The 14,272-nt window shown below is 37.3% G+C and overlaps 2 protein-coding genes across 3 annotated transcripts; one reads left to right on the forward strand and one right to left on the reverse strand.

Moving 5' to 3' along the window:
* Nucleotides 1–1,194: 1,194 nt before the first annotated feature.
* Nucleotides 1,195–4,433, reverse strand: mterf3 (mitochondrial transcription termination factor 3). Its single transcript, XM_053333811.1, has 8 exons — nt 4,373–4,433; nt 3,033–3,428; nt 2,753–2,905; nt 2,456–2,645; nt 2,122–2,269; nt 1,891–1,962; nt 1,623–1,784; nt 1,195–1,487 (listed from the first exon to the last, which is right to left on the reverse strand). Exons 2-8 carry the CDS (start codon nt 3,391–3,393, stop codon nt 1,293–1,295), a joined length of 1,281 nt encoding a protein of 426 aa, XP_053189786.1. The 5' UTR covers nt 3,394–3,428; nt 4,373–4,433; the 3' UTR covers nt 1,195–1,292.
* Nucleotides 4,434–4,728: 295 nt separating this feature from the next.
* ptdss1b (phosphatidylserine synthase 1b) lies at nt 4,729–13,350 on the forward strand. Of its 2 annotated transcripts, XM_053333806.1 has the most exons (13): nt 4,729–4,991; nt 5,736–5,827; nt 6,529–6,573; nt 6,671–6,795; nt 7,259–7,417; nt 8,406–8,557; nt 8,745–8,886; nt 9,090–9,202; nt 9,431–9,496; nt 10,596–10,695; nt 11,446–11,505; nt 11,734–11,812; nt 11,902–13,350. In XM_053333806.1, exons 1-13 carry the CDS (start codon nt 4,795–4,797, stop codon nt 11,997–11,999), a joined length of 1,428 nt encoding a protein of 475 aa, XP_053189781.1. In that variant the 5' UTR covers nt 4,729–4,794; the 3' UTR covers nt 12,000–13,350. The 2 variants fall into 2 exon arrangements, with proteins under 2 accessions (XP_053189781.1, XP_053189782.1); XM_053333807.1 differs by lacking the exons at nt 11,446–11,505; nt 11,734–11,812; nt 11,902–13,350 and adding an exon at nt 10,935–11,072.
* Nucleotides 13,351–14,272: the final 922 nt, after the last annotated feature.

Here is a 14,272-nt window from a genome sequence, read left to right on the forward strand (position 1 = left end):
AGAGAGGACTTAGCATCAAATTTGAAGAAGTACAACTTTCAGATCCCCCCCACTCCCTCTCCGCTGCACTCCTGCCCTGCCTCCAAAGTCCCTCCCCCAGAGGAGGCTGATGTGCGCGCGACGCCACGCGACCATGGATGTGTACGTGTATGCTGTTGTTGGTAACGGAGGTATCGGTAGTTTTGTCCTCGCTGATGATTGTTGCTGCGCCATTACTTTCTCTACGCTCCTGAAGCCACTCTCGGAGATATGAGCTTGACTGAGCTGAGGAGGAAGGGGGAGGGGGCTGTGTGCATGAGCAGTGATTGATAGCTGTCAGACACTCCATCAGACACAATCCTGGCTCTGATTGGTTCTTTTTATCCGGTCGCGGTGGATTCTCGCAATTTGCAGTCGGGCTAAATAAGCCTGTTTTTTGTTGTTTTTTTTACAGATTACTAGTTTCATGTAATGCTATCTTTACATAGTGACAGGCAAATATGACAAAAGGTTATTTTTATAAGACTTACCAACTGCAGCTTTAAGTACAGTTTGCTGCTCTACTTGTACATAAGCAGGATTTCTCATGTAGGACTTGAAATAGAATATTCATACATTACTATGTTGGTACTTTTACTTCAGTAATGGATTTGAGTACTTCTTCACCACTGACTCACATTAAAGTTAATGTTTCATTAATTTATTAGTATCACTGATGAATGTAAGATGTAAGCAGTATTTTAATGTAGCAGATCATGTTACAGCTAATTTCAGAAACTTTGTGTTAAATCTTTATCTGCAATGTACCTATACCTGTCAGATAAGTGGAGTAAAAAGTAAAATTAAGTGAAAGAGAACAAAGTACAAAGTAGCATAAAATATAAATACTCAAGCAAATCAGAAGTACCTCAAAACTGTATTAAAGCATTCAAGTACTTGAGTAAATGTAATTAGTTACATTCCACACAACCCACTCTTGATTGCAGGCAGTTTCTTTTTTGATCTTTGATTATTTTATACAACCCCATCCCCCAATGACGCAAATGTTTTTACACAGCCTGGGCTGTACAGGAGTTTTGCCACATGTACAGTGTCCTTAGATAGACAGCAAATGTCAATAAAAAGCAGTATTTCAGGCAGAAGAAGCTTACTAGTTTACATTTATTTCACATCATATTTACAAAGCAAACTTTTTTATTTCACACTCAGCTGATATCCGCTATCTTTAAATACAGTTCTGCATGTATCTGGGTGCTCTCTCACGCTCTTGACCACTTCTTCTGTAGTTTCTTTGAAAAATGAAGAATGAAGAATCAAAGTGTCTTTTGGAACAAACAAAAATCTTCCATTGTGGCCAAAGCCAACTCAGTGCAAAAAGTCTCATCTGGTAAGGACACCAGGCGATCCAGGGAGATATAGTTGGGTTCAGTTGGGTCGTATTGATCCTTTCCGAGGTACTGCAGGAACAGGTGGCGCTCTTTCACACGCAAATACCTCGTATTGAGGACCTATGGGAATACATCAGAAGTTCAAATAATAATTCTGAATATGGACATGATGAGTCTTGAATGATTTAAATTCTCAAACATAGAAATGATCCATAACAATCAATACTGGACACTGGATCACGAAAAGAAATCTACCTGTGGGAACTTGACGATCAGGTGATGAGGCACCTTCATGGTGTTGTGGAGGAAGTCAAATATTTGGATTAGCTTCCTCTTGTTGGCGGTCAGCACTTTAGGAACAGCTAAAACAATGTGCTGGATCTCATTTTCCTTAAAGCCGAGTTCTATTTCGCACACCTAAGGGCAACGCAATTACACACACAGATACACACAAAGAGGGTAAGGACATTTAAACACAGTATCTCAAGGTTACACTATCAATGTCTGTTTAATATGTCTTTACCTTCAGATTTTCTTTAACAGGCTCCAAACTGCTACACAGTAATCTGGGCAGACGAGCGATAATGTTCCGAGTCTGGAAAGAAAAAAACAGCTAAAATTGAATCGATGAATTCTTTTTGTGAAGAAATGATAATACACTGCAATTATACAATGTAGAAAGAGGATCACACATTTTCATAAAGACACTGATATGGCTAAATTTCTCAATGAGACCATCAAAGTACACACTTACATTTGAAGCACTGAGGCTGAGTTGCTGCTGATAGAAACCAAGTCTGTTGTCAAGTCGCTTCACACTGAAGTTCAGCAGATAAGGAGCTCTGGACACCATGGATACAACAGTCTCAGAGCTGAACTTCTTTGACTTGAGATAGTTTACTCTTTACAAGCAAGGAAAGAGAGAGAATATGTATTGATTAATAAATGTAAAAACACTGTAAAGACCAGTCTCACAGCAGCTGCAACTAAACGGGTTAATGATGCCTGCCCTGTGTCAATACAACGTCACTTGACTTGTTAATCAGAATGAAGAAATCAAGCATTTTTCTGAGATTAGTCCAGGTCACCTGGCCTGAAGGTTTTCCAAATTCTCGGTGAGAATGAAGGGGTTGTGTGAGATGATATAGCCAAGGCGAGAGTCCTCCACCCCAATCCCTTTGAGGAACAGTAGCCTCGGGGCCACATCTGTATTGAAGTTGAGCCTCAGCAGCATAGAGCCCACATTGGGCCTTTGTTCCAGCTTCCACAGGTTCACGCCTGCCATGACAGATACATTTAATTCAAACAAAAAAGAGTTTTGGGTGAAATCACCATTTAAAAGATCATTGCCTTTATCATAATAGTAAAACCTATAGTTTAATTACCTAGCTGCACCAGTTTGGTAAGCGTCTCAGACTTGTCCACGTAGTGTCTAAGTGACGTGGAGGCTGGAGGTAAGGCAGTCAGCACAGATAAAGCAACAGCCTCTTCATTGCTGATCTCCTCTAATGCCGAAAATTCTGCTGCAGCATCCAGATCTAGTAAATGAAGAACATACAGACGAGAAAACGTATTCAACTAACTTTCAAGACAAATGACATATAGATTATAAATGCTGTTATTGAATTAAAATGTTTTTAATGGTCAACAACAGCAAACCAATACCTAATGACATCTGGTTTTCAGTTACTGGTGCAGCATCTCTGATTGGCAGCAGTGGGCTCTTGTATGGCACAACATCAGTTCTCAACAACTCTTCAGTATGCTCGTATTCCTTAGCTTCAGTTTCCAGATGTTTACTAGAAAAGTCACTGTAATAGCACGTTTGTTGTTTCCATATCTGTCTTGCCCGAGTTGTTGTGTGAATGCCACTGATAAATGAAGATCCATTTAGGATTTTGTTTGATATCCTTGAGACTACAGTGCAATGTTGAATTTGAGTAGACTGTTGCCAGGTAAGAGTTGCTGTCTTGGAGGAAAGAAGACTTCTGCATCTCAGACACAGCTGTGCACAGGAAGACGCCATGATGATTCTGGTGCTGTTGATATTGTAGCTACACACTGTCAAAAACAAATTTATGGGAGGCTTTAAATCCAACAATAACATATAACACATATACAGTACATGTGAGAACTAGAGAATATACAACACAGTATTTATATAAGAATGCTGAAATGAAAATTGCATGGATATTACAGATGTATCCATGTAAAGAAAGCATCCTCTCTATACCGAGCTGAGGCAGCTCAGGAGCAAGTTCAGCCAAAGACTCATCCAGTCATGTGCCTCGGAGTGCTTGGGGAGCTCTTTCATATCATCAGCTATCAGACTGTACAACACCACAGCTCCCAGTAAAAAAGACTGATGCTGTCCTTATTATGTAAATCACAGGAACATGCAGATCTACTTACACAGAGATTGTTAACTGTATATAGTATTTTATTTTATCACGCTGCTACTTTTGTTTCCACTGAACTACTGTGTCGATTTGAATTTCTCCCAAGGGGGATACATAAAGATACATCTTTCTTATCTTACCTTACCTAGACTGACTTAAGACAATGAAAGGATACCATCAAAATTACTATTCCCACTGACGCCCACAAGGTTTGTGTAACACTATAATACAATAAATCAATATTACATCGATACCGTGATGTGAGATCAGATATCGTGATATATTTTTTTAACATTGTTATCGTGATGTGACATCAGTGTTGTCTTTTCATGGTCTATAGGCTGCATTACAGTCAAGTGATGACATTTTCTGAAATTATCAAACTGTGTTAGATGTGCTATTGTGTGCCTTTATATATTTAGTCATTATATCCACATTACTTATTACCTTTAGTTATGAATGGAGGTAGAAAGATGTAGACTGAACTACTACAAGACGTATCATTAAATGCTAACAAGCTAGCATAATAGCACGCATCTTCCTCGTATAAAAACATACACGAAATAAAGCCAGCACGTTATTTTAGATGGTTATCTTTTTACTCACAGTTTGTGTATCAAAGTATATCATCCACAGATCAGGTCCATCCTACCAGTAGAGCTCAATGTCAAAATGTTTTCACGTGGAAATCAAGCGGAAGGACTTCAACAAACGTCACAGTCAGGAATGAACCAAGTGCGCCGTGTGTAGGGGTGCCATTGCATGCTTTTAATCTACATATAAGGAAATAAGGCTAAATAAGATAACTAACACAATACATTAGTCAACAAATATAATTAAATATTCCAATTTTATGTTTAGGTGGATAGCACAGCATGCATTTTCTCGTTAGCTTTGTGGTTTAGTCCATCTTCACGATTTCTACATTTCTAGCTGCTTGAGGAGCATTCATGTTTGCATCATCTTGTTTACGTGCTTTAACTTTAATGGTTTATAGTCGTTAAAATTACTCTAGTAACATTCAGACTATGTCACACAACAGCCACATGGCAGCAGCAGAGGGATCGCGGACATGGCGGAAGGATGAAGCCGACTTTAAGTTACATTTCCGAATGATAAACGAGCAACAAGTGGAGGACATCAGCATTGACTCCTTCTACAAGCCGCATACCATCTCTCTGCTGACGGCCACTGTGCTCAGCTTGATGTACTTTGCTTTTACCAGGTAAATAACAGCGTCCACTTAAAATATATATATATCATTTTATGTTAATGGCTTATTGATATTCGTGTGTTAAAGCAAGATTCAAGCCTTGAAGTCAGCACTCACAATGAGTACTCCTAATTAAACCACTTCTATTTGAGTGTAATAGTCACGTTACCTTCAATTACAAAATAAATGTTATTGCAATCTGTTACATTTAATGAGAAAAAATGGGTAATTAAATTACAGTTACTGATGATTACAAAGGGTTAGAAGATTTTGCTAAGGAGGGTTTATTTCCTCGTTGTTTTAACATGAATAAATACATTGCTGTTTTTGATTCTTTGAAATCAATATTAACTAACATTGTCTTATTTGGACCACACATGGGCTTAAATGGTGTCACAGTACTAATTAATCCCATGCCAGACTTTTGACTTTTGTCTTTATTGTCTTTATTTTATATTCCAAAATCTACATGAACTAATGAATACATTTTCAAATAAGAAATGAATTTTGTTTTATAAGAAATTATCTCCCTTATAAATCATGTCAGTATCCATGAGACAGCACTTGAACTTAGAAAAGTAATTAAAAAAGTAATCAAATAAATACAGTGGTTACATTACTTATTACATTTTAAATAGGATAACTAGTAATCTGTAACCTATCACATTTCCAAAGTAACCTTCCCAACTCTGTTAATAGTGTACTACAGTGTTGGATATATTTTCTTTGCTGACATGGGATGCTGTGATGTGACAGGGATGATGAGCATGCAGACAACAACCTCCGAGTTGGTCTACTGGTGGTTATCTCCTTCTTCTTGGTCATCAGTGTCCTGGCTTTTCCTAATGGTAAGCAGCTATGTAGGTACCTAAACTTTCCATTGGCTCAGTTATTAAGTTGTATGCGCTTAATGGTAACTATTTTTATAATCAATTAATCATTAAATAACTCTCTGGCTCCAGCTTCTCCAATGTGAGGAATTGCTGATTTTCTGTATCTTATGATATAGTAAATTAAACATCTTTGGGTTTTGGACTTTTGATTGGACAAAACATACAATTTGAAAACATCACTCTGAACTGTAGAACATTGTAAAAAACAAAAAGATAATCAATTATTTGAGTAAATTATTGACTGATTATTCAGTAATTTATTTAGTGGCCTGACTTGATTCATTGACTCAAATATGCACTAGTGTGGGTACCTTTCAGCCAACTGAATAGAACCAATTTGCAGTGTAAACATTTGTCTGGTTTCAGTATGAAAGTTCACTCTTAGAACAAGGAGTCTGACCAAAACAAACTCCAATTGCCTCCCATTTTACCCAGAGCTCTAAACCACAGCTCAAGCTCCTCCTTTACAACAAGCTTGTTAAATTTTCATGGAGATAGCTCATTTATTTAGTGTGTAACTTCAGTTGTATCATTGTAGGTTGTCCGAAAAAACCTATCTCCAAGACAACGGAGCTAACTCCACTCACCAAGGTTGTCCTAATTTCTCTTTTACAAATGGTACAAATGATAAACTAAAAGTCTTTTTTTCCCATTAGGACCTTTTACCAGGCCACATCCTGCAATATGGCGAATGGTGTTTGGTGAGTGTTCTCCCAAATCCATCAAATTCAGAATAACCAACTTTTCAGCGTGGTTCCAGCTATGAAAATTTTCTTTATCCTGACTCACTTTCTCTAGGTCTCAGTGTGATCTACTTCCTGTTTCTTGTCTTCCTCATCTTCCTTAACTGGGACCAAGTGAAAACACTCATGTACTGGGTAGACCCTAATCTGCGCTATGCTAAACGGGAAGCTGATATCATGGTATGGATCATTTAGAAACTTTAATGTGAATCGTAAACTTGACATGTGGAAATCTCTTTCCACACAGTTTGGACCTGTTGATGCTTTCAGCACCTTACAAAAACTTAGCTGTGAGGAGCGGTGGTCATCCTGCATTATCTACAATGTAAATTGTAAAATAAAGGTTTAATAACAAGTTGCAAATGAGGAACCGTTGCTTGTAATTGACCTTAAATATAGACTAAATCTGTTTAAATTTGACTACATTAGAGCCTCTTAAGACAACATTGCCCAGTTAATAGGCCTTGAATTTTCTGAGTCAGTGAAACACACACTAAAGTGACCTTATGTATGATGATGTCTCAGTTTTCAGAATAGTTTAAGGAGCACTCACAGCTTCTATTTTCTCGTTAAAGATGTGTTCTTTTTTTCTTTTTGGTTGCATTTATGTTTTTAAATTTTTTTATTTACCTTTGTTCCACAGGCATATGCTGTCAACTGTACTGTGATAACATGGGAGCGTGTCCTAAGCCATTTCGACATCTTTGCATTCGCCCACTTTGCAGGCTGGGCCATGAAGGCTCTGCTGATCCGCAGCTACGGACTCTGTTGGACCATCAGCATCACGTGGGAACTCACTGAGGTAGAATGCATGTCATAAAGATGACCTCAAGCTTCATCAGCCTGCGTTGAAAGCTGTGATGTGAATAATGTACAAATGTTTGCAAAGTCCCAGGACCTAAACAGAAATTCAGCCTTCTGAGTCTGCAAGTTCATTAAGAAAGTCATTACTTTCATACAGGTGCACAACATTGCTTCAGTGTGTCTGTGCCAGGGTTATTATAGTTAACTAAAACTAAAACTAGTGAGTGAAAAATAATTTAGTTAACTGAAATGAAAAGAAAACTAAATAAAACTACAATGAACAACACAAAATTATCTAAAACTAAACTGAATTGACGATAAAAAGCAGCTTAGAACTTAAAACTGGTCAATTCCTCAAAATAAAAACTAAGCTAAAACTACTTAATTTCAAAACTATAATAATGCTGGTCTGTGCAGGCAACAAGGATTGATTGTTTAGGAGAAACTCACCGTAACAAAACAGTATTATGAGCAGGAATTTCTGCACATAATGAGAGCTGTTGCCTTGACCCCTGACAATTGTTGACTGGAAGGATTAGATTACAGGATTTAGCCTAATACCAGATTTACTCATCCAGCATCAACTGCGTCAAGGATCCTTAGGCCAAACAAGGTGTGAGAGGCAGAAGTCACCCAGAAGATGCATACTGTACTGATAGCTATCAGTAAATTGAACTTATCAGAGCAATTTTAGACATAACACAGTCAAGTATCAGGCACTGTCAAGCACTGACAAGCTTGCTGCCTTTAAATAAAATGTCTTGGTAGCTATTAGAAAAATGTACAGATCTTTGTCTGACCTCTGCCTTCATCTTTATTCTTTTGGATACAGCACCACTAAAAGTATTTTAAATATGTGTTTATCTTCAAACAAGGTGCTTGAACCTTTGGTATTACATAAATAGATTTTTAAAAGCCTATGATTTAAATCCTGAAACAGAACAATTACTTTTCTCTGTCCTTTCTTTCTCTACTTTTTTGCACAGCTGTTTTTCATGCACCTTCTGCCAAACTTTGCTGAGTGCTGGTGGGATCAGGTGATACTGGACATACTGTTGTGTAATGGAGGAGGCATCTGGCTGGGTATGACAGTGTGCCGCTTTTTGGAGATGAGGACGTACCGCTGGGCCAGTATCAAGTCAGTGAAGCTTTTTTTCTTTTCTGTGTTTTTCTGATGTGAAATACAGTACCAGTGCTTTACCGAAATTATTCAAATCAGATTTATAACACTATAATTCTGGACAGCTCCATGTTATTGTTTGAAGCGTGGCTGCATATGTACATTTATTTCTGTATAGTAAAAATAACATATTGTGTCTGTTTAGGGAGATCCACACCACCACAGGGAAGATAAAACGAGCCGTGCTCCAGTTCACACCAGCCAGTTGGACTTATGTGCGCTGGTTCGACCCAAAGTCTTCTTTCCAGAGGCTGGCAGGCATCTACCTCTTCATGATCCTGTGGCAGGTACTCTATACTTTGAAACAGCTGTACGACTGTCAAAGCAATCTGGTTTTAGGCAATACCTGTCTGTTAAATTATCCTTTTAATGAATGAATGAATCACATATTCCAGAAAAGCTCTCGTGTTCACTGTGCCATCAAGTACACGACACATCCACAGAGAAATCCTATTAAATCCTGTCTGTCTTACATCCTTTATCTCAACAGCTGACAGAGCTAAACACATTCTTCCTCAAGCACATATTCGTCTTCCAGGCCTCTCATCCTCTCAGCTGGTGTCGTATCCTCCTTGTTGGAGTCATTACTGCACCCACTGTACGGTATGTTCAACCTTCAAAATGACATTTTTACCTTCCATCTATTGGCAATAGGAAATGTGATATTCTGGATTTAAATTCCACCTAAAACCAACTGTGTTTTTAAACTAAGGTAGCATTTATGAATTGTCAATTGTTCCAGATGCTTTCCGAATTTCTTGAAACCTTTAGTGTTTGATAACCTTTGTTTTTGACAAGTACAACTTACCTATTTTCTTCTGTCTCTTTCAGACAATACTATGCGTACCTGACAGACACTCAGTGCAAACGAGTTGGCACACAGTGTTGGGTGTTTGGGTAAGTCTCTTGGGCTATCCGCTCCTGTTTGTTGCGCTTAATCAAAGATATTAAGGATCTGCATTGGTGCAAGTTAATGACCTTGTTTCCTCTTTGATACTGAAAGGAAATGTTTAAGGCCTACTGACTGCAATCTGACTGAACTTTGTCTAGAGTCTGTTAAGTCTTCTTTTTTGGCATACAATAGCTACATACCAAACGGTCATTCCCACACCCACGCTGGTTGGTTATTAATCAAATAAATCAAAGTTGTAACTCAGGACTACACCATGAATCAACAGTGTCACGTGTACTCATCTATTCCTGTTTATTGTTGAGACTGTTTGGCAGACGAGGGATGTTGTAGATTCAAATATGTCAATGACCGCAATCAAAGTTCTCAAATGATTTCAACTGAACAGACTTCATAGACTTCCCACCAGTGGCAACAACTCAGCAGGACTGATATTCCCACTGAAACCGCTGTTATTCTGGCTACTATAAGCTATTTTAGTGTAGCTGACAAATGAAAGGGTGAGGTTTTAACAAAGATGTGGTAAACACCAAAAAGTCAGAGGTTTCAATTTAATATTAGTTCATTAATTTTCATTCAGACTTAAGTGTTTTGTTTCAGTGGAGCTTCATTTATATTCATTTTACATTTCACACTTTATAGCAGAGTAGTTGCTAGTCAATTGAAATTCATAACATCCTGAAGTTATTGACCTCATCTCAGACACAAAGTTGACGATGCCCCCAGTCTGCTCCAGTTTCTATAGCAACGAGACGAGCTCTCTCTGTCTGCATCAGATACTCAACATTGAGACTAGTCTGTTGTTTGCGGTTTACCCCTGCAGTGTAACCTTTGAGACTGAAAAAAGTTCCCACTCTAGTCTGGTGAATGAGTATTGAAAAGTTTGAAAAGCCAGCGAGCAACAAACGGAGCACGCACATGTGGATGTACAGTATGTGCCAGAAGTGTTCTGCATCAGTAGAGAAGCTCCATTGCAATGAGACAGCACTACCAAGAGAGGGTGTTTTTAACTCTAACAGCCTGTGTTTGAAATTGAATGAGCAATTGTACCAATTTTACTTATTGTACTCTTGTGTTTCTCTTCAGAGCCATTGCTTTCCTGGAGGCTCTTGCTTGTGTGAAATTCGGCCACGATTTGTTTTCCAAGACACAAATTCGCTCCGTACTCCTGTGGCTGCTCTGTCTGGTGAGGAGAGACACGTGTGTGTGTTTGTGTTTGTGTGTGTGTGTGTGTACTAGCAAAGGGTCAGTCAGTCTTGAACAGGTGTATTAGTATTATGTAACTAGAATTATTGTGTAAATAATAAATGTGTGCCTTTTTGGGAAAAAAGAGACCAATATACTGTAGACTACACAAGAAATGACCTCTGCCAGTTATTTCTGATAAGTCTTGATAACATAAACGCACTATCCCAAAAAATAAAGATGGCTGTTCAATGCTGTATGGACCATCATCTGCCCCAGGAACAGTTGCTGTGATTTCTGGCACAGACCTGAAGCCTGTTGACAATGCAAAACATCTTCCCAGAGTTAAAGGGTGCATGCTTCTTTCTGCACATGCTGCTTATGAGTTTGTCCCAACGGTATTCATTGTACACCACTGAGTTTTGCACCTTTTGAAAATCTCAATACATTCTTGGTAATGTTAAAGCATAGCCTAGCAGCACCCTCTGTATTGTTTGTTTTAAGCAGTTGGTAGATGTTTACATGCAAAACACAAAATATGTAATTTTCTTTTTAGTAACCCTTTAAAGTATCATTTTTGTGTCTAACACAATGCATTGTGGTTTATTGTGTGAAAATAAATTAAAACTGGTAGGATAATTAGGGTCTGCTTTTTCTGCAGAGGCATGATTTCAACTTCCTGGTGTATATTCTGGTATGTCCCTGCAGAAATCAAAACTACTGTGTTTTATCCACTTTTTTTCTTCTTTAGGCACTCATCACACTTCTGTGTTTGTATGGGATGGTCTGGTTAGAGCAAAAAAAAATGAAGGTAAGATGTTGCGTTGATGCTTTACTGAATACTTCCATGATATCTTAAGTGTTAATACAAGGCAAAATTGAAAAAACAAAACAAAGCTGTAAATCATATTTTGCTTCTCACTCTCACTTGCTGCAATTATATACAGGTATACTTAGAATGTTTCTAATATAAATGTGAAGTCAATTAGAGTTGTGTTTGTCAGAAATGCCATTCACTCTGAGCTTCCTCTGTTTACAGAACGTTTATATGCAAAGTGAAGATTGTGATGACAGCAGTGTTGTTGACTCACATGGTTTTGTGCCAGATGGTGTTGCAGGTCAGTCCAATAACAGCCACTCTGGTGAAAACTCTTCCCTAAACTCGATCTTGAAAGTTTAACAAAATTATCCTTTTTTTTCTCTGTAGCTAAGAAGGATTCCTCGAAAACTTCACAACCTGCAAAACGGAGGAAAGCCTCCGGGAAGAACAGATTTGTGAATGGCCAAGGAGGAAAAAGACAATAAACAGCACAAAAGACTATTCACATTCCAACCCAGCAAGGGGAATATGCACTTAATTTAGTATTTTGACCCCTAGAGGGCAGAAAGCAGTCTTCAAAAGTGACCAGGCTTGATCTACTACATCAACTTATCAAGTTCTTACAGCAAACAGATCAAAGGAAAAACACAACGAGAATGAGCAAAAAGACTCGCAATATGCAGACTAGAGTGTTGATTCTCTTATATAGGCCATCAACAGAATTGATTTGGTCAAAAATATAAAATAAAATAGAGTTTACTTAACAATCTAAAAAGAAGAGTATGCACTGGATTTTTAAAGACACTGTGGCCTTAATTTATATTGTAAGAACTAGCATGCCTGCCTCAGCATCATCCTACAGCCATTTTCTACCTACCTGTACTGAATGCTGTTGGATGCTTTGCACGATGAGACAGCGAGATATGTTCAGTCAGGGTGTGCAGGCTCTGTGTACTAAGTCTAAAAGCTTTACTAGAAAACTAAAAATCAATGATTGTTGTGTGTATCATTTTGTATGTCATTTGAGTTGGTGATGGTTGGTTCTCCACTTTGTTGATTTAATATATTTGTTGTTTTTATATCATAATGGCCAAAAGTGACCACATTCTGCACTTTTCTATAATATATAGTACAGTTTAAAGTACTGGTGTTTGTAATTTTGGTATTGCCATGAAAGGAGATGATTTTTTCAACCAAGTGCACATCTGCAGCTGTAGTACAAATTACTTGTAGACTTTGAGCTTTCATCTGTGTGAATATTGGAACTGTTGAAATGTGTGTGGGGCGTGTGTGTTGTTGTCGTTTGGTGTTTTTTCTTTTGCAGTTGTGTATATATGCGTGTGTGTTGGTGTGTTTGAATTGGACAGAGAAGTAAGGGGTGTGTGACTGGTGTACCGACAAAAAATACTGTGACATTCAATGCACTACTACTGTGGAGACGTTAAATCACAGAGGATAATCATTGAAGTGTTTTTAAAGTGATCTAAATAAATAATGTGGGGCATTAATGTAACTACAGTTACTGGTGTAGCTCTTAATATTATTAAATGATGCTCCACAGTTTCATATTCAGCATTATGGTGTGTTTATTTCTACTACGACCAGTGTTTTTATAACCCAATATCTGTTTATTGAAGTTGTTTGAATGTGACAGGCTTTTGCACCATCCTGCCTCAGTGATCCCAGTCTTCATGTGTTAGACTGACTACACTGTATTTAATATTAGATGTCTAAAATCTATAATTTTGTAACCTGTGATAAACTACTTAATATTACTGATGTTTTATTTTATATAGGTGGGTTTGCTTGTTTTGTACACATAATTAAATGACTGCATTTCTTACATTTCTTTTTCATGGATTCATTATTTCATTTCCTTGAAAAACTGTAGTATGTAACAACAAACAAACTTTGGTACAATACCGCAGATGTTACCTCATATCACATATGTTGTATAATTATGAGATTTCCTGTGAATATGTACAACAGACCTCAGAAAAACATGATTCAGGTCAACAAACCACACTATGACCGTCATGCCACAGAAATGCCAAAATATAAATTATGGGGTAGTGCACAGAGATAGTGGTTACTTTCTCACCTGAATAAAACTTCTGCAAACCATCACTGTGACCTCAAGAAGTCACAATAAATTCTATTACATCCACTAATTGGATTTTTCTGATTTCTGTGCATCAACACAACATTTTTAAAATGTAGCGCTGCTACTAACAATTATTTTCATTATTAATTAATCTGTTCAATTTTTAATTGGTAATTTTTGTTATATAAAACACCAAAAAATACAGAAAAAATCCTGTTGAAATCCCTGAGTCCACGATAACATCTACAAATAAGCTTTAAAGTTTGTTATTTCAAACCTAAAGATATTTAATTTATAATAAAATAAATCCTCACAATGGTGGTTGGAATAATTATGGTATTTTTGTTTTATAATTGTCTAATTATCAAAAATAATTATCAAAATTGCTGCACATTAATTTTCTTTTAATTGATTAATTGACCTTTTTGTTTCCACAAAACTGTTTTTAATTCTTTGAAATCAAACAAATCATGATGCAGATGATGATCTTTATCTTATATTCCAAAATATACATCAAATGAGAGATACATCTTGTTTTATAAGAAATGATCTCCCATACATCATAAGATAAGATATATTTTCATGGGTTGTATATAACAACAATAAATTAAGAACTAAAAAGGACCTTAAAGTGCAGGAGTGCACATCAGGAGA

The sequence above is a fragment of the Scomber japonicus genome, chromosome 15 (genome assembly GCF_027409825.1).
Source record: "Scomber japonicus isolate fScoJap1 chromosome 15, fScoJap1.pri, whole genome shotgun sequence".
Lineage (NCBI taxonomy): Eukaryota > Metazoa > Chordata > Actinopteri > Scombriformes > Scombridae > Scomber > Scomber japonicus.